General features: G+C 36.2%; 1 protein-coding gene across 1 annotated transcript in view; it reads left to right on the top strand.

The window, feature by feature from the left end:
- The window catches only part of ergic53 (lectin, mannose binding protein ergic53), a 229,324-nt gene that overhangs the window by 13,324 nt on the left and 190,510 nt on the right, over positions 1-25,490 (top strand). Inside the window, exons 2-3 of the mRNA XM_090404652.1 lie at positions 11,831-11,887; positions 19,830-19,927. Coding sequence (XP_090260778.1) covers positions 11,831-11,887; positions 19,830-19,927 — 155 coding nt within the window. The remainder of the gene's footprint in view (positions 1-11,830; positions 11,888-19,829; positions 19,928-25,490) is intronic.

A 25,490-nucleotide genomic window follows, 5' to 3' on the forward strand; every position in this document is an offset into this window, starting at 1 on the left:
CATTGAATTGTAGTATGTCTCAGTTATGTATTTAAATTTTGCAAAGGCTTTTGATAAATTGCCATATGATAAGCTGTTAAATAAATTGAAGCAGATTGGATACCAGACTAGTGAATTGGATCAGTGACTGGCTGTCAGATCAGAAAGTTCTGTATGGGGATGCAGTATCCCAAAAGAATGGAAAGTCAATAGTGGTGTGCTGGGGTTCTCTGTATTGGGCCATTGTTGTTCTACTTGTATATTAATGATATTGGAATGAGTTTAACTGGTGATATGCAAATGTTTTGCACATTATGTGAGTAGGAGGAGGGAGGGGAGAGATATGATTGAGACATAAGTTGACCAGGGCTAAGCTAATGTGGAAAAAAATTTCCATAGAATGGGAAAAGGGGGTAGAAAAAAAGGTAATCCCTATAAACTGTAAAGAGGGTGCGTGCAAAGAAGTGAGATGCATTTTTTGTATAAAAAATGGTTCATAAGCAGAATGCATTGGATGAACTTTGTGGATGATTATTATATATGCCTCCTGCAATGATTTTCTGACTTCATGGAGGTTAGATGTTAATAATAATTTTAGCACATTTATAGTGTGCTTTGTAAATGAGACACTGTGCCTCCTGGTTGGAAAAGACTTGAGTTGTCATTTTCAGTTTAAAGTGATTTAGCTGATCTCATGCAGAGGTAGCAGAGGCATGGCAAGCTGGCTACATTATTATGCCAGTAACTTTCATGAGCAGGAGAAAGTCTACAAACCGAGATAGTGCTACTGCGTATGTGACAACCAACACGCCTACTCAAAGACCACATAGAGTAGGTGAGAAATCAGCAATGTGGTCAGCCAAGGATGTGAAACATGTAGCCAGCCTCAACATAAGATCACTATACCGACCTGGAAAATTGCAATTAGTCCAGGAAAATTTAAAAAGACTGAAATGGAGTATTTTAGGTTTATCAGAGACACATTGGTGCAGAGATGGACTCATGGATTTACCAGAAGGAAGACTGTACTTCTCAGGAAGAAAAGATAACATACACAGAGAAGGAGTTGCATTACTAATTGAAAAGAAACTTACACACTCAGTAATTGAAATAAACCCAGTGTCTCCTAGAATAATAACAGCCAAACTTCAAGCAAAAGAAAAAGGTCAAACAATTAAAATAATCCAAATATATGCACCAGACAGTAACCATTCAGAGGAAGAAATAGAAAATTTATATGAAGAACTACAACAGGAAATAGATAAGCCCAAAAATAGAGAACTCATGATAGTGATGGGAGATTTTAATGCTAAAATAGGACAGTTCACAGCAGACAAAAGAGATGTGATGGGGAAATTTGGATACGGAGAGCTTAACGACAGAGGAGAACAATTACTCCACTTCTGTAAAGCAAACGATCTAATGATTACAAACACATCGTTCTATCAACGCCCTAATAATAAATATACATGGACATCCCTAGATGGTAATATAAAGAACTGCATAAACTATATCATCATAAACAAACAATTTGGAAAAGGTCAGTAAATAATGTACGAACATTAAGAAGTTCTGATTTTGACACTGATCACGAAATATTAACTGCCAAAGTGAAGATAAAATTCAACAGAAAAATAATATCAGAAAAGAAGAAAACATCAACCTATCAAAACTAAAAGATAGCTCAAGCAGAAGTCGATGTTTAGAACAGATGTGCCTGAAATTAAACCTCTCCATCTTCCAGAACAGCGGAAAATACTGGGAAGAAGGAAAAGAAACAGTGTTATCAATTGCAAAAGACACTCTAGGTTCCAAACCCAAAATAAACAAACAGTGGATAACCCAAGAAATCATAGCTACCATAGAAGAGAAAAGAGAGGCCAAGATACTTATAAATCAACAAAATAATGAAGAAAATAGAGAAAAATACAGAGCACTAAAAAATAAAGTTGATAACCTATGCAAAAAAGCCAAAGAAAAATGGTTAGAAGAAAAAGCTAAGAAATGCCAAGAAGCATACCAACAAAACAACCTAAAAGTCTTTCATGATACGGTAAGAGAAATTACAAAGGAATTCTCAGCAAAAGCAGTAACAATGATAAACAACAAGATGACTGAAACCGGGAATATTGAATATATAAGAAAAATCTGGTCAAACCATTTTAAGACTATCTTCCACCAAGGAAACAAAACTACAATGCCAACAATAGAAGAAAATAATGATCACCCAAAAATTTTACAAGAAGAAGTTAGATACGCAATAAAACAGATGAAAAACAATAAAGCACCAGGCATTGATACTATCCCTACTGAACTGTGGTCATATGGAGGCAGCATATCAATAGAATATTTAACAACCCTATTCAATAAAATACTACAAACAGGAGAGATCCCAGATGACTCGAGAACTGGAAAAATCATCCCAATATACAAGAAAGGAGACAAAAGAGACTGCAGAAATTACAGACCAATCAATTTACTCCCTCACACCTATAAAATATTCATAAGAATTATACAAAATAGATTAAAAAACACCTACGAAGAAATGATAGGCATAGGTTTCCGAGGAAATTATTCAACAATAGACCAAATTTTCACATTGCACCAACTAGCAGAGCTCAGCTGGGAAGACCATAAAGAACTATATTGTTGTTTTGTGGACTTTAAACAAGCTTTTGATAACATCAACAGAGAAATCCTTCTTAAAATTCTACTAGAAAAAGCAATAGACAAATATATAATACAGTTTCTGATAAAATATTACTCTAAGACAAATGCAATAATTAAAAAGGACACACTCACAACAGAACCCATAGAGATCCAAAAAGGAGTAATGCAAGGATGCCCATTATCCCCGTGCCTATTCAACATATATCTAGAAGTTGTAAAGAAGGCAATAGACAATGAGCCTGGAATCAATGTCAACGGTTTAAACATAAATAATATCAAATATGCAGATGATCTCATTCTTCTTGAAAGAACTCCAAATGAACTACAAAAGTTGATCAACAAGCTAAACGAAACCTGTAAAACATATGACATGACAATAAATATAAAAAGTGATGAAAATAGGGAGGAACAGAACTACCATCTCAGCCACCCTAAACGGAGAACAAGTAGACAACTTCATATACCTTGGATCAAAACTAACAGAAGCAATAGGATGGACCACCATGGGAAAATTACAGAAAATCTGGAAAACAAACAAGATATCTAAGCAAGCCAAAATCAAATTATATGAAGCAATAATTATACCAACCATCATCTATGGAGCAGAAGCGTGGACAGTTAAAAAAAGAGAGGAGAAAAAACTGCTGGCATTTGAAATGAAATACTTAAGAAATATAAATAGAACAAGTTGGATAGAAAAGAAAACAAAGATCACAGTCAGACAAGAATTATTGTATAAAAAGACAATAATAGAAAAAATTAGAAAACAACAACTGTGAGATGGTTTGGACACACTGTATGCATGGACGCAGACAGACTTCCTAACGTCCTAATCAATACTTTTCCAACTGAAAAAAGAAGACCTGGAAGACCAAGAATTACCCGGCTGAAATTAATAAAGAACATCTCGGGATGCAGAACATATAAGGAACATTTTCGAACAGCAAGGAATAGAGAAGACTCAACCCGGCCTAGGCGGAAGAGAAGAAGAAGAAGAGATGCAGAGGTAGCAATTTTTTTAACTCCTGGAAACCTGGATTTTTTTCATCTCATATAGAGTTAAGTCAGCCAAGAGAACATGTGCAATTCACAGACAGATATTATTTGTGATGGGCAGTGGATGGCATTGTATATTAATGGTTTTGTTGTCGTGTGTAGTTGAAGAATTAAGTAGTAATTAAGTAATAAAATTAAGAATTAAGTAGTAGATGACTCTTTGGACTCCTTTATAAACTGTTTTTTGGTTTGTGTGTGTGTGTGTAAAATGTGTATATCAGTAAGTCTTCGACTTGCATGGTTAATTCATTGGAAAGAATTCCATGTAAGTTTAAAATCTGCATAAGTTGGATGGTACTTAAATGCAATGTATTTTGGACATACATAATCATTTCAAAGGATGATTAATCCAGCCATGTTCTGCTTATAGGGTAAAACCTTGAGAAAATGAAAGGTTATTCATTATTATATTGAGTAAATTATGAATACATATGTACATATTAATCATTTAATATGTTTGCCTCTGCAGATGATGCCATCAAGTACTTATTCAAATGTGGGGCAGCCTAAATACAATGGACCTAGTACACAAGAAATTTACAAATGTATGACATTGTTTTTATGAGTGATGGATGGATAGTGAAGTGGTGTGTTGATAGTGACTTTGTGTAGATGGAAAATTAAATTGTAAGCCATCGGTTGTGTGGCATGCTTTAACACAATGAGTTCTTGGATTCCTTGGAGGTGTCATTATTATTAACACCAGACCTCCATGGAGTCCAGACTCATTGCAGGGAGGCTAACAGTATGACATACAGAGCTCATCAAAATGTGTTTTAAATTCATTTAATGTATCTACATTCACCACAGTGTCAGGCAAATCATTCCACCAACCAACCAACCAACCACTCTCCATGCAAAGAACCTACTCCTTATGCCCCTGCTCATACCTTCCTTATATAACTTCCAGATTTCTTCCCTTTATCATTATTCTATGGGCACCTCCATGGAGTCTGAAGATTCATTGCTGCAGACCCAAACTATCCACACAATCTATCATACCTCTTTTTGAACCCATTAACAGACAGAACACTCACAACTGACTCTGGTAATTCATTCCACTCATTCACAACTCTATAAGCCAGAAATCTCGTCCTCACACCCTTGCTAACCACACCTTTATTCAACTGCCAGGGATGACCACTTGTTCTGGTAGTAGATGATAGTAATCTAGCCTCTAGCCAAATGCTGAAACAATTCCCCTCCATCAATCCTATAGTACCCTTTAAGTAACTTAAATGTTTCTATTATATCTCCTCTTTTTCTCCCTATCAATCAATATCTGCAATCCTCACCCTTTCCTCATAGGGAACATTCCACAGACCACTCAACATCTTGGTTGCTCTCCTCTGAATCTTCTCTATTGCTTCCTTGTCCCCAAAAAACCCAGGAAACCAGACCTGAACACAGTAATCCAGATGTGGAGTATTAAGACCTTTTAAAGTGGAACAGCAACTTTCTTATCTGTACTTGTTAATGTATTCTTCAATAGCCAAATATGAGGTGGGGGGGGGTGAAAAGTTTTGATAATCACCTAGAACATGGTTCTGCCTCAGTTCCTTCATGATGATTATCCCAACTTTTTAGCACACCAATAATATTATTAGCTACTTTAACAATATGCCCTCTGAACTTTTAACTCTGTCTACCTCCTCTCTCCTAAATCTCTAGCTTCATCTATTTCCTTGAGTACAGTTCCATCATTGTGGTACATGGCTTGTAATCTATTTATCTTAAAATGCATAACTTTACTGAAGTCCACCATAATAACACTCAACCTGTACTCTTGCTAATTTGCCGATGCATGTCTTTCAGATTATGTGTGGAACCTCCTGGCCTATGGCAACAACCTGCTGTATATTTTGTCATACTGTCCTTGATATTGGCAACAACCCAGACTGGTTTCGACCTTTATTGAGTGAAAAACTTTCAACACCAGTCTCTAATCCAGAGTATTTTAGTAATAAAGTGTCACACCTCTTAAATAATTTGTCTCCAAACCACCAATAATTTTCTTGCTCATGTCCTCCTCATGCACAAATTATGAATTATCTTGCACATTCTCCCTCCTGGATTTCAGACCTTATGGACTCTCTCATTAACCAATCCTCTAACAAGTTTTAATGGCTAATATAGCCTACTTTCGTTTAGGAGTGCCCTTTTTTACAATGTCATTGGCTCTTTACCCAAATCTTAGGGCATTACTGAAGTGTTATAAACAGTGGTGGATCATGCATAGGCACTGCGGAACTGCAGCATCCTTAATGTTTCTCGATATATAAATATATTTATTAATTTATTTATATTTGCTTGTAATATTTAATTTTATCATCAACAATCCTATACAATTCTCTTATTTTGTATAAAAAAAATGATAAAAATCCATCTCGTAGCACTTAGGAGGGTGAAGGACGCTAGCAGCACTGTGTTTACCACAGTGTCATATTGCTATGCGGCAAGCATATGCACATCATAGTGATATGCGAGCTATTAGCGTAATGCGGCACTGTCTGTCGCGTAGTTCCACTGTTGTTTATATGCAGTTTGTGCCAGTAGTAGAGTGTTCGTAATGCTTATAGTGTTTACTCCGTCTCTTTTAATATTTGGACATTTCAATTAAAGACATAACATTTGTTGGCGTTTTTATTTTAGAACATTATTGGGATTATGATAATGGATTTTATTTTTAAGTAATTTTGAATTATACCAAACTATATAATTTTATCGATAATAAACAATATTTTTCCATGTTTTTTTTTAAAAAAATTTTTTACCATAATTTTGATATTTTATCCAAACACATATTTTGAAAGTTTCATCACCCCCATGATTTCAAGCCACGAACTGCTGAGTTATAAAACTAATGTATGAAGAATAATATAGGAGGAAAATTTGAACATACCTTTTTTGGATGTTGTTTTCTGTCTCCTTATCCCGACAATGTGCATTCATCTGCTGTTAAGCTGTTAAAGGATGGGGGGGGGAATTACAATAAGTAATTACAAAAACTTACAAATAAAATGAAATAAATTAACTACATCAAAGCTATATTCTGTTTAAGACAACATCAGAGAAATATTCTTTCATATACAGGGTGTCTCAAAATTCACGCAAGATTTAAATTTGGTGCCATTTGTGCGGTAAAGTGTTGCCAACGAGAAAAAAAAACAAAGACAGCGTGACAGCTGACCGTTCAAGGTTATTAAAAATGACCACACACAGCGAAGAGAGTTCGTTGAATGGATTATGGAACAACAACAAGTGGATGCTTATTTTTCGAACAAAATCATCTTCAGCGACGAGGCTCATTTTCATCTTGATGGCTTCGTTAATCGACAAAATTGTCACGTTTGGGGTTCAGAAAATCCGCGAGTGATTGTTGAGAAACAAATGCATCCACAATGTGTCACTGTTTGGCGCGTATTTTGGGCTGGAGGCATCATCGGTCCATTCTTCTTCGAAAATGCGGCTGGTAAGGCAATAACAGTTAATGGTGCTCGCTATCACAACATGATAATCCAGTTTTTTGTGCCTAAATTGCAAGATATGGATGTGGACGACATGTGGTTTCAACAAGACAGTGCCACATGCCATACAGTCCGAGAAACAATTCAATTAATGCATGAGTCATTTCCTGGTCGTGTAATTTCCCGTTTTGGTCATCAGAATTGGCCGCCCAGATCATGTGACTTAACGCCATTGGACTTTTTTCTTTGGGGTTTTTTGAAGTCTAAGGTTTATGCCAACAAGCCCACGACCACCCACGCCTTGAAGGAGGAAATTGGGCGCTGTATCAACGAAATTCAGCCACATTTATGCAAAACGGTCATGAAAAATTTCGACAAAAGAGTATGTCCCAGCAAAGCCGTGGAGGCCATTTACCTGATATGCTATTTCATGCATAACCCTATACTGTATACTTTATGAATCAATAAGAAATTACAATTTTTAATTAAAAACCTGTGTTTTCTATCAAAATTACTTCTTGCGTGAATTTTGGGACCCCCTGCAGATAGTTTTGTTACAGTAAAAATGATGTCCTTTTTAATGATGTTTAGGATCCTAGATTACCTGTGGTCATATTTATGATTAACTTTTAGGGAGAAAGGTTAAGTGGGTAGAATATGTGCCTACCACATTCTTGGGATTTGTAGACCATCATTATTGTTAAGATTAGGGGAATTGATAAGAATCTCACAGGCCTCCTTAAATTTATGTTCATACAAAATGTTTCTCTGTTGTTGTCTTAAATAGAATATAGCTTTGATATAGTTAATTTATTTTATTTAATTTATTTATTGTAATTTTATTTTATTTTCACTAGAGGTCAGGCCAGTAGAATAACTATTGATCAAATCATTGTCTCGTCACCATCCTGTGTGAAGTGTAATTTAGCTTGTCTCTCTATATATGGGATACTATTGGGGGGGGGGCATCATGGTTTTGTGAAGGGTAGTCATGCCTCAGTAACTTGCTCACATTTTACAATACAGTGACTGCTGAATTGGATAAGGATAATGGGTTTACAGTGATACTACTGGACTTTGCTAAGGCCTTTGACAGGATACCACATGGAATTCTAATCAGTGAACTGCAGTACATGGGGATGGGTATAAGGTTGGTGAGATGGATAGGAGAGTGATTGATGGTAAGTTATTAGCATAGTTTATTCAGGAATAGAGTCCAAAAGAAGACCTGTGATTAGCGGTGTGCCACAGTTCCGTTCTTGAACCACCACTATTTAATTTGTTCATTAATGATATAGGAAAGGATCTGAGAGGAACTGTTCATTTATTTGCCGATGATGCAAAGTTGGATAGAGCAATAGTGAATACACATGATGTCAAAATTTTGCAGAATGATTTGGATATATTTGCAGACTGGGTTAAGGAGAATGGATGCCAAGTGGGGGAGAAGTTTGACAATTTCTCCCCCACATTCCTATGAATATGTTAAAACACATACAGCAACTGTCCAACTCTCACAGGACAAACATTTCTTCTTCATTCCTCATTTTAGGAAAGATTTTTCTTCTCTTTTGTATGCCATATAACTGAAATGTTCTTATTTCAAAACTTTTGATTGTCTAGCCTATGCATAGTAAATCATGCGAACAAGGAATTCTCTGAACTCTTGGATGTTTGTGGAGGTTTTCACTGTCTTTAGGAAATCTAAGGAGACTGGATAATTTGTTAAGGCTTGTAATCAACTCTAATAGATAAGCTTAGGTTTTGGATGTTATTAACTTATTTTAATGGTGCTACAACACCAAACAATCAACTTTTTATAATTTACTTTATTAACTGGCTTATATTTCAGAGCCAACTCTTCAGAGGAAACATGTTGGTTTTGTGACATTAAGTGAAACAAATTGTGACAGACAAAAGATCTAAAGTCCTAATGCCTTTTCCAAAATCTACAGAACTTAAGTTCTGATCCTAACAATCTCTGTTTGACCTGAACTAGTTTATTCTTTTCCAGTTTCTCTTCTGCAATTTTTTTCAGCCTCTTTTCAAAGTATGCTTACATAAATCTTACCTAGAACACTTAAAAAAACTAGAGAGAAATTCCCCTGTAATTCTCACATTGCACTTTATTCCCCCCTTTTTTTTTTTATAGATGGGAACTATGAGAGCTTTACACCAATCATCTGGAATCCGACCTTCTGACCAGGCCCTCTGAATTATAGTATACCACTGCAAAACTTTTATACCTCAATATTTGAGCATGTCTGGTTGTATATCATTTACTTCCACTGCCTTTCCATATTTCTAGTTTTTGACAACTTTTTCTATCCTGAATATTGATATGTACTCTTGTATGCAATTCTCTTAAATTTTCTACCATGGTTCTGTCACTGATTGTTTCATTTAGCAGTCTGTAAAAGTAATTCAAACATGCAGGAATATTCTTATCTTCAGTTTTTCATGTCTCCATTATCTTTGATTCCTTTCACAATACTCTTTCTTCCATTTCTAAGTTTTTTTCAATATCCTCCAGAACATTTTTGCCACCTTCTTGATATTTACTTTCTGTATTCTTACTGAAGTTTTCCTATGACTTGTTTAGCTGCTTTCACACACAGCTTTACATTTTTCTCTGTATTCTTTTAGGGCACCTGTCAACATATTACCTAAGACCTTTCAATATGCTTGCTTCTTTTCCAGGACTGCTTTTGTAATTTCTTGTGTCTACAATGGTGTTATTATTTTTTTTTATCCTTGAAGAACTTTTGACTGAATCAGTCAGTGTTTTCTTCTGAGCTTGTCACTGAGACTCCAATGGCTGGTTCTTGTTTTCAAACTGCTTCACAGTTTTACCTGTTTCTCCTCAGGGTGGTTGATGGAGAGATATCAGAGAGTGGTTTATTCAGGAGTAGAGTCCAAAAGACGACCTGTGACTAGCAGTGTGCCACAGGGTTCCGTTCTTGCACCGCTATTGTTTAATTTGTTCATTAATGATATAGGAAAGGATCTGAGAGGAACCGTGCATCTGTTCGCAGATGATGCAAAGTTAGGTAGCGCAATAGTGAATGCTCAGGACATCAAGAATTTTGCAGGATCATTTGGATAGTTTGGAGGACTGATCTAAGGTGAATGGATGTCAATTTAATGTGAAAAAATGTAAGGTTTTGCATTTTGAGGTGAAAAGATAAGCAGCAGTATATCACATTGGTGGACCTGTACTCCAGGAGATTGACGAGGCCAGGGATTTGGGAGTGTTAGTGGATAGGGAGTTGAAGTTTAGGGGACACATTGCAAAAGTGGCAAAATCAGCTCATCATATCACTTGGTTGCTGAAAAACACTTTAACGAGCAGAGACAATCAGGTTATTGTTCCTCTGTATCGAGCCTTGATAAGACCCCCATCTAGACTACTGTGCCCAGATATGTGCGTCAGGGTTTCTTCTCAATGGAGATTAGGTGGAGAGGATCCAGAGATGGGTGACCAAGATAATAGCAGGACTATGGAATGAACCTTATGAGAACAGGTTGAAGATTTATTGGCTGCAGAAATTGGTTGGCGGAAAATCAGTGATATGATTGAGACATTCAAATTACTGAAGGGTTTCTATAAGATTAATTCAGAAGATATTTTTGAGAATAGGACTGGTAGTGGGAGGACTAGGGGTCATCCATGGTAGCTTGGTAAGAGTTTGGTTAGCAAGGGTGTTAAAGCTAGGTTGTTTACTTGGAGTGTGGTGAATGAGTGGAATAGGCTGCCAGAGTCTATTGTGGGTCTATGACTGTAAATGAGTTCAAGGTGAGGTATGATAGATACTGTGTGAATGTTGAATAGTTATTCTTGACATGATGTTGGACCTCCCTCGATGAGTCTAAGGACTCCTTGGAGCTGCTCGTGATAATAATAAAAAAAAGCTGCTCAACTTTAATTCTTTTTAATTTTTTTTTTTTTACATAATGTTCTTTTCAGTGTAATTAGTTTTATCCTATTTAAAACTAAATTTTGGTCACTTCAGATTCTCTGTATACTTGTATCTTGAACCAACATAAAGATATCGCTATCAACAATGACATAGGCAATGAGACTTTTCTATTTCTTGCATCTTCTCTCCATGTGGACTTGTCCACATCTTAATGTTGAAACATAGTATTAGTAATGACGAGTCCATATCATAAGCTGAAATCCAGCAGATAATTATTGTGATTATCTTTGTTCTAAATTTTCTTAAATTATTCCTATTTCCCTGATGGGATTTATTTCCTACTGTTGTTTGGATCTTCAACAAGGACCACGTTTCCATTTTCTTTGTCTGCTGCCTACACTGATGACTTAAGAGGAAGAAGTAGAGAACCTTCTTGAATCTTACGTCGGACCATAGGCACAAATAAGTTTGATTCTCTATTTCTCCATTTTGGGGTTTTCCCACATAACTCTGCTTGCTGTCCTTTTATCAAGAAGTGTATCTTCATTTTTATCTTGACTCCTTCCTTTCCTTGATCATTATTTCCTAAATATGACATCCTATACTTATTATTCAGTAAGTTTTTTTTTCTTTTTTCATCTTCGTAGGGAAAAAAAAGCTTTCTACATAAAATTGTAATAGCTCTCGCTGAAGGGTTAGGAAAGTTATAATTAATTGCTTTTTTTTCTTTCTCCCCAGATGCTATTGCCAGTGAAGAAATGGTGAGGATAACACCTTCTTTGAGGAGCAAAAAAGGTAACGTTTCATTTTATTTGCAAAAAAAAAAAGTGAGAAAAGAATAACATATGCTTTTCACTGTTTTGCATGCCGACATCTAATTATTTTAATTTATTGATGCTTGCCATCTGCAGATAGTAGTTCCTCTTTTATCACTATAAAAAGAGGTAGGTTCATCTTTTTTTCGAGGATGTAAGACTTATTCATGCTTGAGAAATGGTCCTTTGTTTTACATTTTACATCTATGCAATGTAGTCTGATTCACAGAATTGTCCTCTGTATTATCCTGAAAAAATGTCTTCAGATTGAAAATTATATTATGCATTTATTAAAGAAGAATAAACTATCAGTATTTTTTCCACACAAGTAACAGCATTATGACGTAACATAAGTGCCTAAAGTAACATAAGTGCTAAGTGCCTAAAGGGAAGATACTTAATTTTTATCATATGTTTTTTTTTTAACTGATGACAGGAGCTTTTTTAGCCAAATGTTAGCCCAGCCCATTGTTCCAGATTGAGTGCCAATCCTTAGAATCTGCTCTGCCATGGAAGCTAAAGTTGGAAAATGTCTGGTTTCTGGGTAGGGTAGCAATATTTGAAGAAATATAATGTGACATGTCCATATGTGTAGGTTTGTGGTAAATCAAAGATGAAGGAACCATTTGAATGCCTTTATGATGATTCAAGAAGTATAACAGCTTTTTTTTTATTTTATTTTATTTTTTTATTATTATTATTATTATTGCACAGGTCAAACTATTTTGAGAATGGATATTAAGAAATTGAAAAAAGTCTAAGAGAGCCTGTGGGCCATGTACCTCTTCAGTACTTAGGGTTTGAGAAGAAGAGATTAAATTCGATGCCAGAGTTTGAAAAGAATTTCACTATTTAAGTTAGCAGCAAAAGGGATAAAAATTAGGAGCTCGTTGCTAAACTTTCAATTTGTTTCAGGAGCTAGATCTCGTCCATAATTTGTCTTACCTACAAATTTGTTGAACACTTGACATTGAAGAAATAAACTGAAATAAGATAGTTGCAAGCATAATTCTGTTAATTGGAGCCATAACATTATTATTACGTGACACCTCCGGGAATCCAGACTCATTGAGGGAGGGCACCTACTCTACAACTCTCTGCCTCCACCAACTACAACGAGCTGCAACTACCATCATCTACACCACCACCACTAGTATTTTCACAGACAGTCGCAAATATCCATGCCCATGGTGGGATTTGAACCTGCAGCCTTCTGACTGGAGAGCAGATACACTTGGCCAACCAGGCCGACATCTGAAGCACTTCAAGAGAATTTTTCACCTATGAAACAATGGGCTTAAAAGGCTACAATATGAAGTTTACTAAATATATATATATTCTCAGGAAGTTTCATTGTCACCTTCAAACCCATCAAGAAAATCTGCTCTTGCTCCTTCTTAAAGATAAACTTATCTCTTGCTTCTTCCAGTGTTCAAGTGCCTCCTGCTATTGCAACCTGTCTTGCTTCATGCAGTTTATCTTGCTCAGGATCCTTAGCAGAGAGATACCTTTGAACATCAGGACTATATTATAAATATAGTATGATAGTCTGGATTTATGATAAATGTCCATAAATCCAGATTGATCTGATTCAGGCTTGACCTTAGCCATAGGATCCTTTTAGGATAATACTAAATTACTTGATCAAAGCATTTTTAAAGAAATATTTGAAGCACTCTTACACTTATCTTAATTGTGGAGTGGACTAATTTCCCAAAGTTTGGGATACTGTAATAACTAATTTGAGTAAAATAATTCCTTTTCCCCAAAGGTTCCAAATGATATCACTTGAAACCTAGTACACATGTAGCTATACTAAAAAGATAACCATTGTTATAGCAGACAGTTATAAGAAGTAAGTAATTATAAGAAAACAACAGAAAATTTTCAATTTAAAAAATTTTCAACATTAATATATATATATATATATATATATATATATTAATGTTCATTATTTACTCGGTAGAACTGTATATACAAAAAAGGAAATTAAATGACTTTATACCGAGAATGACAAATTTATTGTTAAGATACAACTAGTTTTGTTGAAATACAACTTCTTCAGGTATCATTGGCAAAGGGTAAAATAAAATAAAAATACAGATATCTCTCAGAGTTCAGTATTTGTGGCACCACAAACAGAGGTCCTAGGCCAAATCAGGAAAATCAGGACCATACCATCATACTGCCACCTCCAAATTTCATTGTTTGGGTTATGCACTCTGGTAAGAGACATTCACTCAGGATCTGCCACATCCACACCCGTCCATCTGTTTAGTAGAGGATGTAACGTGATTCATCTCTCCATAACACAGCATTTTACGTTTCCATGTTCCACTGTACATGCCTTTGCACCACTGAATATGATGCTCCACGTTAGTTTCAGTAATGTGGGGCTTGCATATTGCAGTCCTACCATGGAAACCCATGTTGTGAGCCTCAGTTCTGAATGTTTTTGTGCAGATTCAGGCAAGTCGATGCCTGAAACTCCACATTCAATGTGTCGGCCAACAAATTATGGTTTTTTACTTATTATCCTTCCTAGCACTGTATGGTCACATTTGGTGAGTGTGGTAGGTCATCCACTGGGAGTAGCACTTGCAGTTGACTCCCTGTACTTCCATCTCAATATGGTATCACTGACTGTTGACCTGGGATGGCCCAATTTGTCAACAATTTGATGAACAGATAGGCCTTCAACATGACATTCTATCACAGTGCCTCTTTCAAACTCAGTCAATTCCTCTTCGCAGTCATTTCATTCAGACACAGTAGTACTGACTTATGCACTTCATATTCCCCTGATTTATACTGACTATAAACATGACACATTAAATGGCACAATGCACCTTGCCCATTGGGGGGGGGGGAGATGTCCAAGCAGTGTGGGTAATATATTAGATTTATCCCACACACAAGAGATACAAGAACCTATGGTACATAAGTAATATGTGTGAGGTGCAGGTAAAGATTGAGAAAGAACAAATCTGTTGATATTTTTCTTAAAGAATTGGAGGTTAAAGTTTATTGGTAGACACATTATGGAAAAAGATGCTTCAGATGACAGAGGTAGATGGAAAAAAGAGGAAGAGAAGAAGCAGGTTTGATAAGTTTGCAGTTGTACTGAAAAGAGATGTTTGGCATCTCTGCTCTTGTTTTAACAAGCCCAGCAAGTGGAGGAATGATGTTTGCCAGTTCACTGGAGCAGCAACCATGGAAGTACCTTTAGAAGATATGCAGCCAAAATATTGCACACATTTTTTCAACAATTTTTAAGGATGTTGTAGGTGTACCACCCCAAATGTGTGAACAGTATTCTAAGGATGGGCAGGTTTGGGATTTATATAGATTAGTAGCTATGTGGGTATAAAATAGCTTCTTGAGCAGAAAAGAATGACTAGTTTTTTAGAAGCTGAGAAAGCTGATTGATACGATGTATTTGTGCCAAGAGAGGCTAGAGGTAAATATCAGTCTAAGGAGAGATTGTTCATCCTGTCTAGTGAGGTGTGTGTATATATTACTGAGGGTGAGGGAAGGTGAGCTGGGATCCCTTTTGCAAGAGAAAAGGCAGGACTGCATTTTGACAGCATTGAGGGTGACTAGATTATCCTTGCTTCACTGAAGGATGGTGTGAAAATCGGTGTTTGATGCACTGATCGCAGATATTGATGTAAGGGATGTCTGGGAACTACATGATTTGTCAAAGGAATAGGATGAATGGAGAGTGCTATCATAGGCAAAGCTATGGATAGGATTTGTAGTAATTAAGAGTAGGTCATTTATGTATAAGAGTAAGAGGGTAAGTGAGAGAATGGAACCCTGAGGCACTTCTGCATTGGCAATGAAACTCAGAGAGAGGGTGCTTCCACCATGACATGCAGTGAATGACCAGAGAGAAGCCTGGCTATCCAGTTACAGAGGGTGGCAATGTGAATTGTGTTTGGCCTTGATGCCAAACACAATTCAAAGCCCTGAAACTGTCTAGGCAACAGCACATGTTTGAAACTCTTTGAGTTTCTTATTCGGCTAAGAAACAATACAGGATATAATATCCCTTAACTTAAATAAGTTCATGTCGCCAAATTGAAGCATTTGGCTCTTCATATAATTAGTAATTTATTAGGACGCCTTCTTGGCAATTCTCATAAAAGGGATGTAAGTTCTGTTTGCTACAAACTTGGTATTAACTAGGTCTACTTACTCACTGATGAGACCTCAAAAAAGTTCGAAACCGGTCTGGGTAGTGACCTCTCTCATAATGTTGAACAATAATACAGCTCCTAGGAGCTAAGTTCCCATTATGGGTAAATATCAAGAATAGTGATTGGAACTTGCGCCACCCTTTCTATGAGTTGCCTCAGCTTGCACTACCTTAAAGGATCAGGTGCTGCACTATCCAGGTATTTGCTTATGCTTGGAATCGCCGAACTTTATATAGTTTCGATATTCGGCATGAAACTCTTTGAGTTTCTTATTCGACTAAGAAACAATATGGGATATAATATCCCTTAACTTAAATAAGCACATGTTTCTCTAAATTTTTCCATATCAGGCCACAGTGGTGTGCAGTGGTGAGTGATGTAGGCTAAGATAACAGCCATGGATTTTGATTGGCAGAATCAATACTGGTGGTCGCTGATTAACTGGTGAGCTTGTAGGTAGTTGAAGAAGTTGGCTGGCGACAACTTTCTCCATTATTTCTCAGAGGATTGAGGTGATGTCAGTTGTTGGACAGTAGGCTTTGTCTCCCCTTTTTTGGAATGGGTTGATATGTGCTTGTTTCCATGAGATGGGGGTAGGTGCCAGCTGAGTATAGAATATTGAGGAGATGAAGAGAACAGGTGCAAAATGTTTGAGTACAGTAGGAGAGATGCCATTGGGACCAGGCAAATTTGCAGTGTTCAGGTAGTGTAATGTTATGTCTTTTCGGCAAAAGACCACAGGAGGCATGTAGTGCTAGATAGATTGTATGGAATGAGGTGATTTGCCTTCGTTGTCTATGCCAGGGGTATCCAACCTGCAGGTCATGTGCGGCCCTGGACTGTTAGTAATGTGGCCTCATAAGATCTTAAATTTTTAACATTATTATGTGATGCAAAAAATATGCTGTCTTTCTTTCCATTTTGATGCAGGAATTTGAGAATAGGTTTCGAGATTCCATTTTCAGTCAGCATAAATCATAAATACATTGCCTTCGAATTTTCAAATGGAATGTATGGAGTTACAATCAGATATTTGACTCAAAGAAAAATTTGATCATGTCTGTTTGCTAAATTTTTATAAGACCTATCTTCCTGGAGAAAAATGTCCTTCTCTTCACAATCATACTTTATTCATGTCGTTGTTTTTTGGTAGTACATATATTTTATTCTTCGTATACTTCAAGAATGAAGCGTACCAAGAGTAAAGTTAGATCAAAAATTCCTGAAGAGAACCTTGAGAGCTTGCTAATCAACCACTTCCATTGAACCAGACATTGATGCCTTGGTTTCATGTGAACAAGGCCAAATATTTCAGTAGGTTTGTCTTTATGCTGCCCTCTTTTTTTTTTAATGTTATAACAAAGAATTTAAAAACAATAAAGGAAGTTTTGTTACTTATATACATTATATATATATATATATTATACATTTTATATGTGGCCCAAGGCATTTCCTCTTCGCTCACTATGGCCTAGGCAAGCCAGAAGGTATGCAGTAGTTAGAGGAAAAGAGTGATGCTAGGAGGTCAGCTTTTTTTAGGATGCTGTGAGAGTGGTGCCATCTGGATAGGTTAGAGGTGGAAGTGTAGGTGAGCAGAAATTTCATCCAGTGGCTTTTGTGAGGAACTAGAAAGCATCGTGTCTGTTTGGACAAGAGATGAGTTTTCTGTTATTGGTCTTTATGAAGTTGGATTTGTTGATAGTTGATTTTCATTTATTGCATGCTTCTGCATAGGCTAGTATGACGCTGGGATTATCAATGCAAGCCACCTTTGTAAGCTGAGTTTTTTCTTTGATTGCTTTCATACATCTTCTGTTGAACCTGGGCTTGGAAAGTGGACAGGAATTTTGGATTGAATGAAGGGAGAAATGCCTTCATGCCAGTGTGGATGATTTCTGTAACTTGCTCAGTACAAGTGTTGGGTCAGAACAGTGAAATCATGCCATGGAAAAGAATAATAGTTCTGGAGGTCATTCCACTTGGTACCTTTTGTAGCCGGACACGAGATAGTGTGTAGTCAAAAGTGGGATGTTCTGTGAGATGAAATTTGCACAAGATTGTGCTCTGATTTGTCAAGATGAGAGATAACCTCTGTAGTGGTTTGGAAGAAGAGCTAGTTGAGAAAAAAAAAATGAAGGGTATTGGACCTCTGTAGTGGTTTGGAAGAAGAGCTAGTTGAGAAAAAAAAAATGAAGGGTATTGGGAAAGTGGAGGGACTCAGCTGGGATTCAGGTAGCTGAATGATTTGCATTAGATCATTGTTTATAGCAGGGTCTCCAAAATTGTGTTCCACGGAACATTGGTGTTCCGTGATGTCAGTGACCAAGCTGTGTATTTTTAAACATGGAAGTAATTCAGGAAGGGTTAATACTATTTATCTGGTGACATGTCGAATGCAGAGTTCTGGGCTTCGACTGGAACACAAGTCTGCATGGAAACATTCAGAACTGAGGCTTACAACATGGATTTCCATTGTTGGACCACAATATGCAAGCTCCTCAGTAGTGCAAAGAGCATGTCTAGTGGGACGTGGAAGCTTGGAACGCTGTGTGATGGAGTGTCAAATCATGCTGCACCACTCCACCAAGATTGGGTGGATGTGAGTGTGATGGTTGCCCAGTGAACATCTCCTACCAGATGTATAACCCCAACTATGAAATTTGGAGGTGGCAATGTGACGGTATGGCCCTGCTTTTCCTGATTTGGTCTCTAACCTCTGTTTTGTGCCATGAACATTGAACTCTGAGAGGTATTTGAACATTCTGTACAACACAATGCTTCCTACTTTTGGATGTTTCTACAGAAAGCCACTGTTTCAGCAAGACAATGCACTGTTATAAGGATGTTGCTGTAACTGAGTGGTTTGTGTTAAGGCCTGTTAAATGTCACCACATTTAACTGGCCTTAACAGAACCCTGATCTCAACCCTTTTGAACATCTGTGGGATGAACTGGAACATTGAGTGAGGTCAAGTAATGTCAAGGACCTCATTACATGCTACAGGAAGAATAGTCCAAAATTTAAATTGATCGCTATCGTATGCTTGCGAAAAGTATGCCATGTAGGATTACTGCAGTCATCACAGCAAAAGAAGGCCCTACATCTTATTTAGCTGGGTGCCGTATCTTTTGTTCCTTATACTATGGTGTCCGTTGACTTCTTTTCAAGCTATGTATAACGAGCTGAGAATCAGTAATTTCATTCTCTCTCTCTCTCTCTCTCTCTCTCACACACACACACACACACTCACTCACTCACTCACACACACTCACTCACTCACTCACTCACACACACACACACACACACACACACACACATACACACACACAAACAAACAAACAAACTAGCTCTGGTGGCAATTTCATAATCTAGGGCTATATGTGATATTCAAAAGCAGGAATTAGAGTTGCACTAAGTGCATAATGACAATGTGCAACTGAACTGAACTGACAAAAATGCTGTTGAATGTGTACCATAAGTCCATTAATGAGATAGATGCTAAAGTAGATGTAACTTGGATTCTGTCAACACGTTTACGCTCTCTGGTTAAAACCTTTTGATATATTAGCTGTGCTAAATAGATGCAGTGTATGAATATTTACTAATATATAACTTGTTGAAATTATTCTATGAGTTTGTAACATCTAGTGATGGTTCTTATTTAACAGTTTTTAGTATTCTTAAAAACATTCCTGAAAGTGTTTTCATTCTGCATTGTAGGTTCAATATGGACTAAAAGTAAAACTAATTTTGAATGGTGGGAGGTGGAGATGGTGTTTCGAGTGAATGGACGAGGTCGCGTAGGAGCAGATGGTTTAGTAAGTTTTTTTTTCTGCGATTTAATTAGACATCTAAAATAATTAAAGATTGAAAAACTGTTTGTTTATATTTCAATTTACAGCACTGTTAGAAACCATTTATTAATTAAGCAAAGTAATGTTTTTGTACAACACACTTTTTTATTTATGAAAGTATTGGATATTAAAAGCAGTTCACTGCTACTGTACAATGCTTCAGAAAGGTGATTAAATGTCAGAAAGGAACATATGCATTTCAGTTGAAAAACCTGAATTAAAATTGCACCTGGGATACAAGATTCATTTTTTTAAAGGTTTATCAGTTTTTAATATGATCCCATTCATGAAAGGTTGTAAGCTTATAGTACATACTACCATGAGTAGGTGAAAGATTATTTTCTATTTTTTTCGTATTTTTATTTTTTACATGGTTTACAAATCCTGCTCTAGAGACCAAACATGGAACCTTTTTGGAGTCACTTCAAGTCTCCAATAAGGACTGAATTTCATCATCTCATACAAGATGATGAAATTCATTCCCCATCAACTGAAGGTGAGTTAGCCCAAAAGTGTTAATGTAAGTGTAGTCTGAAAAAGCAAACTGATCTTACCATCAAGAAAGAAAAATAGTTCATAAAATACCTTCACTAAATGCCTGATAAACAAATACAATAGATATATACACTATAGCAAACACCATATAAAACTTTTTTGCTTTAACAAACTATGGCATAGACTCAGTCCAAGTCACAACCAATGCCATTTTAAACTCCTTCATCAGAAGCAGTTAAAGTGCAAAACCTTTACTGAAGCATTGGATAAAATTAATTCACATTTTGCATTAAAACCAGGAAATAAAGGAACAAACTAGTTGAAGTCAGTAACTGAAGCATTGGATAAAATTAATTCACATTTTGCATTAAAACCAGGAAATAAAGGAACAAACTAGTTGAAGTCAGTAAACAAAGGAAATGATGCAGAAGTAGTGCAACCAAAATAGGAGAAAAATTGCACATTGAAAACAATGGCAAGAAATCCATGCCACGATGGCAATAGAACACAAAGGCAGGAACCGTGCATAAAACACACAAAATGACAATATGAAAAAGTACAGATGCAAACAATAATGGGAAACATATAAGGAGAATTAGAAGAGTTTGAAATTATAAAAAGGAAAATCCAGAATTAATATAAACTTCGAGCTTTTAAGTAGCACCACGTAACAATTCATAGAATTTGGCCATAAATAAAAAAAAAAATTACTTACCCTAACTCCAAGTTTCCACCCTCTCCCTTGAAGTAGTCCTTTTGGGCATGTATACAGCAATTATGATTTTTCCATAATTTCGTGCATTCCTGGAAGTCCTCAAGTGTGACTCTGTTGAACACCTCCTGCAATTCTGCTTGGATCTCATCAGTGGTGTCAAAATGATACCCATTCAGTAGAAATTTCATTTTGGGAAATGGAAAAAAGTCACAGGGGTGAGGTCATGTGAATGGGGGGAATCATAGTTTGCCTGCGATCTGCAAGGTTAACCTCACTCATTTTTGTGCTTGTTAACAGTTGTCCAAGGCACTCATTATCATTGACAGAATGTTTGTCCATTCTTGAAGCATTTGTACAACAAAAAAAATTTTGCTTTGCTCATCGAATTAAGCACTGAATTCTTCCTTAAGCACTGAATGCTTAAGGAAGAATCCCAAATGGTTCTTCCTTAAGCATTCAGTGGGTTTGTGGAGCAATTTTTTTTTTGAGGTTGAAGCAAAATTTCATGAAGATTCTTTGCTCCTTATAATCTCTTCTCTAACTGAAGTTTGAGAAAAAAATCACCAAATATATTAAAACACAATGTTATAAAATCATACGTAATTACCAAGAATTTGGCCTCTCTGCTTGACAGCTGTTTCTATACTGATTAACATTCAAGAGTACTGCCTGTTCCTTACAGCAGCCAAAGGCCATTTTCAGCTAGTTTACATATGCTATTCTTATTCCTTGAAACTTTGTGAATAGCACTTTGTACTTGTACATTAGCTTAATGTTACCTACCCAAAAAAAATCTTCATAATGAACTAAATGTGTGTGGCATGTACAATTCAATCAGAAATAACCTGAAAAATTAGTCAGTTAGTTGACTATGTCATCTCCAGTTACAAAGAGGAAATGGACACAGTTGATGAATATCTCAACTCTGCCAGTCAGGCTAAAGGGAGGAGAAAAGTGAAAACTTTTCACTTTTCTTTTCCTCCTGCCCTATTACAGTACAGTTGTTGCTGTCTTCCTTATTGCTTTTCACACCCACATTTTAAAGTTATTGGCCTACATATCTTGCATGCTACCTTACCTTCAGTTTCCTCTTTTTTGCTTCCATTCATATTTCTTTCACTTTGCTCACTCTGTCAGCTTCACGCCTTTCACCATTAACGCATCTCTTCATTTTTCTGCTTCTGACACATCTTGCATTTCTGGCACTTTCTTATGAAACTCTTCTAAAACACATTCTCTCCACTCTCACTCTCATAGCACAGTATGTTCTCCCTTGGTTAAATATATAGAACACACAGTACATGCAAAATCCCTCATGCCAACTTTCCCTGGAACAACAGTGTCTTGCTGGGCACCGTTCTTCCTGTTAGCATTGGCCTTGTGAACAGTACTATTTATGCAGTATGCGTTTTAGCAGAAACAAACACTCAATTGCACAGTCATAAAGAAAGAGAATACTGTCAATAGTAATGTGAAACATACTTAATATGTAATGTATACTAAAACAAATCAGTTAGCTGTCATAGTTATCTGTAACACTAATTTAGAATTTACCCAAACAGATTTCATAACTTAAACTTTGAATTAAAAGAAATACTGTATATTACACAATATATCTTTTATTTACAGTTCTAAGAAAACATAATCAGTTTATACTAAATGTATATCATTAGTTTTTTGATCAGTTCAGAAGCTAATATTCACATCAGCTGTGTCAATCAAATATAATAACACAATTTAATAATGTGCTATTATATCTGTGTGTCCAGTAAGTTACTAGGGTGGAGAAATTTCATATGATCCTAGCTTTTATGATGAGCATAGTTAAAAAAAAGGGAAAGAGATTTGGTTGTGAAATATTAACTAATAATAAACAGCAGCTATAAACTAACTAATAAGCTAACTAATAAATTAATGTACATTGATAACTCCGCAAATAACTATAGGAAGATGGTTATTCAAAGAACTAATGTTGGTCAGGTGATCTGTCTGGGCATGCAGGAATATGTGCGAGTTGGAGCAGCAGCAAATCATCCTTACAATTTGTTGTGCTTGTTATGTGTTTTATTTCTGTTTTATTTATTTCACATTGTTTTCTAAGAATTTGATTTTATTCGGTATACACTTTTTACATATGCATAATTTCCAATCATCTTCGCAAGTTTCCATCTGTTGGCATATTTTATTTCCATCACAGGTTTTTATTTTTTAAATTAAATCAATTTTTTTTTCTTAGCAGTTCTATCTTATTGATAATAGATATTCTTCATATGCTAATATTTTGTTGGAGATCAACAGACTTGGTCTTCCTTTTATAATACATAAGATTAATCTTTATTCATGAATAGATGAATTTTTACTCACTACATCTATTCTTTATTTGGAATGAAAATTCCTTATAATAGTGAAAAACATCCTATTCACCACAGACACCATACTGCCAGTGCAAAAAATAAATAAATAGTTTTATTGTCTCACTAAATATAGCACAGATATTTATATCATGTTGGAGGCTTAATGGATTTTTTACAACACTCAAAAAGAATTAAAATAGACTTTAATACTTCCTATATTTCGTCCTAGTCACTAGGACATCTACGGGGATTACAAAAAAATTAATGTAACATATGCACAAATAACAAACGATACTAAGCCCAACCACGTGGGTGACACTAAAGTCCTATCTGGGTAGAGCACCCTCTAAGGGCATTAGTAGGTGGCGTGGAATGTAAGGTGGGAACTCTGGTGATGAGTGTTTCCCAAATCTTCGGAAGCTTAATGCACCCATATTTATTGAGATTTGGTTGGTTTTTGAGAGCTGCTGCTGCTGCTTCTAAGAAAAGTCTCTCTTTCTTGAATTTGCTGTGGTGGAGCATGGTGGTTTTCTTCCATGATACTCTGTGGGTGGTGGGTGTAAACCTGGAGTTTACAAAGTACCCTGTTCCTGTAAGCTGGCGTACTTTGGACAGACAGGCAGATCAGCATCCATCCGTCTAGAGGAACACAAGTCTTACATCTTCAAACACAACTATGGCCATTCAGGCTTGTCTGACCATGTTTTGGACACCACCCACAGAGTATCATGGAAGAAAACCTCCATGCTCCACCACAGCAAATTCAAGAAAGAGAGACTTTTCTTAGAAGCAGCAGCAGCTCTCAAAAACCAACCAAATCTCAATAAATATGGGTGCATTAAGCTTCCGAAGATTTGGGAAACACTCATCACCAGAGTTCCCACCTTACATTCCAGGCCACCTACTAATGCCCTTAGAGGGCGCTCTACCTAGATAGGACTTTAGTGTCACCCACGTGGTTAGGCTTAGTATTGTTTGTTATTTGTGCATATGTTACATTAATTTTTTTGTAATCCCCGTAGATGTCCTAGTGACTAGGACGAAATATAGGAAGTATTAAAGGTACAAAAAGTAAATTATTTATTTGAAGAAAATTTTCTGAAGCAAATAGTGATGGATACATATATAATAGTGCTTTTTTTTGGGGGGGGGGGGATTGGCATACAGATGTGGTATCATTTTAATTTCGACTTTTCCTACTAACAAAGAATTTGGCATCTATTGTTTGACAGAAAAAAGTTTGTGTAACTTGAAATTAGTTTGAATTGCATCTGAGATTTTCTGTATCATTGACAGTTCACAGATTCTTATTTTACAGAATTTTACCAAAAAAGTTGCTATATAAACTTAGATTTTTTTTTTTTTTTTTTTTTAACTGGTATTTGTAAATTGTCTTTGGCATGAGAGAGGGGAAACTGAGCATTTGCTTTTGATATATTCTATGCATTATAGAAATGTAATGTAGTTACATAAGTAAAGTGGATATTAGATCCAGTGTTATTTCGAAGCCAAATGTAGAAAATATGAGTTTCGTAAGGTAACTTGACCAGAGAGAGCTTTCGGGAATACACTCCCCAACATTCACAAATTGCCTTAGTGTGAACTACTTAAAGACATGATGCTGCCCAAGTGTCTGTATATTCCTCTTTTATTAGTCCATTTTGATAAGGTTTCACTGGCCTGACAGCTATTTTGAACTGAGAACCAACCAGTTCTCAACAAGTATGTCTTTTAAGTAGTCCATACTAAGGCAACTCATGAATGCCAGGGAGTGTATTCCCATAAGCTCTCTGATCAACTTACCTCACGAAACTTTCATAGTTTCTACATTCGGTTTTGAAATACTGCTGGATCTAATATTCACTTTGTTTATGTAATTTTGCATCGCCGAACTGAAGCCTTTAGTCTCTTTATTTTAGTAATTACTTTTATGCACTGGCTGAGAGTTTGTTTATGAAAAATT

Source organism: Typopeltis vanoorti, chromosome 15 (genome assembly GCF_054136105.1).
Source record: "Typopeltis vanoorti isolate ZY-2024b chromosome 15, IOZ_Tvanoo_1.0, whole genome shotgun sequence".
Taxonomy (NCBI): domain Eukaryota; kingdom Metazoa; phylum Arthropoda; class Arachnida; order Uropygi; family Thelyphonidae; genus Typopeltis; species Typopeltis vanoorti.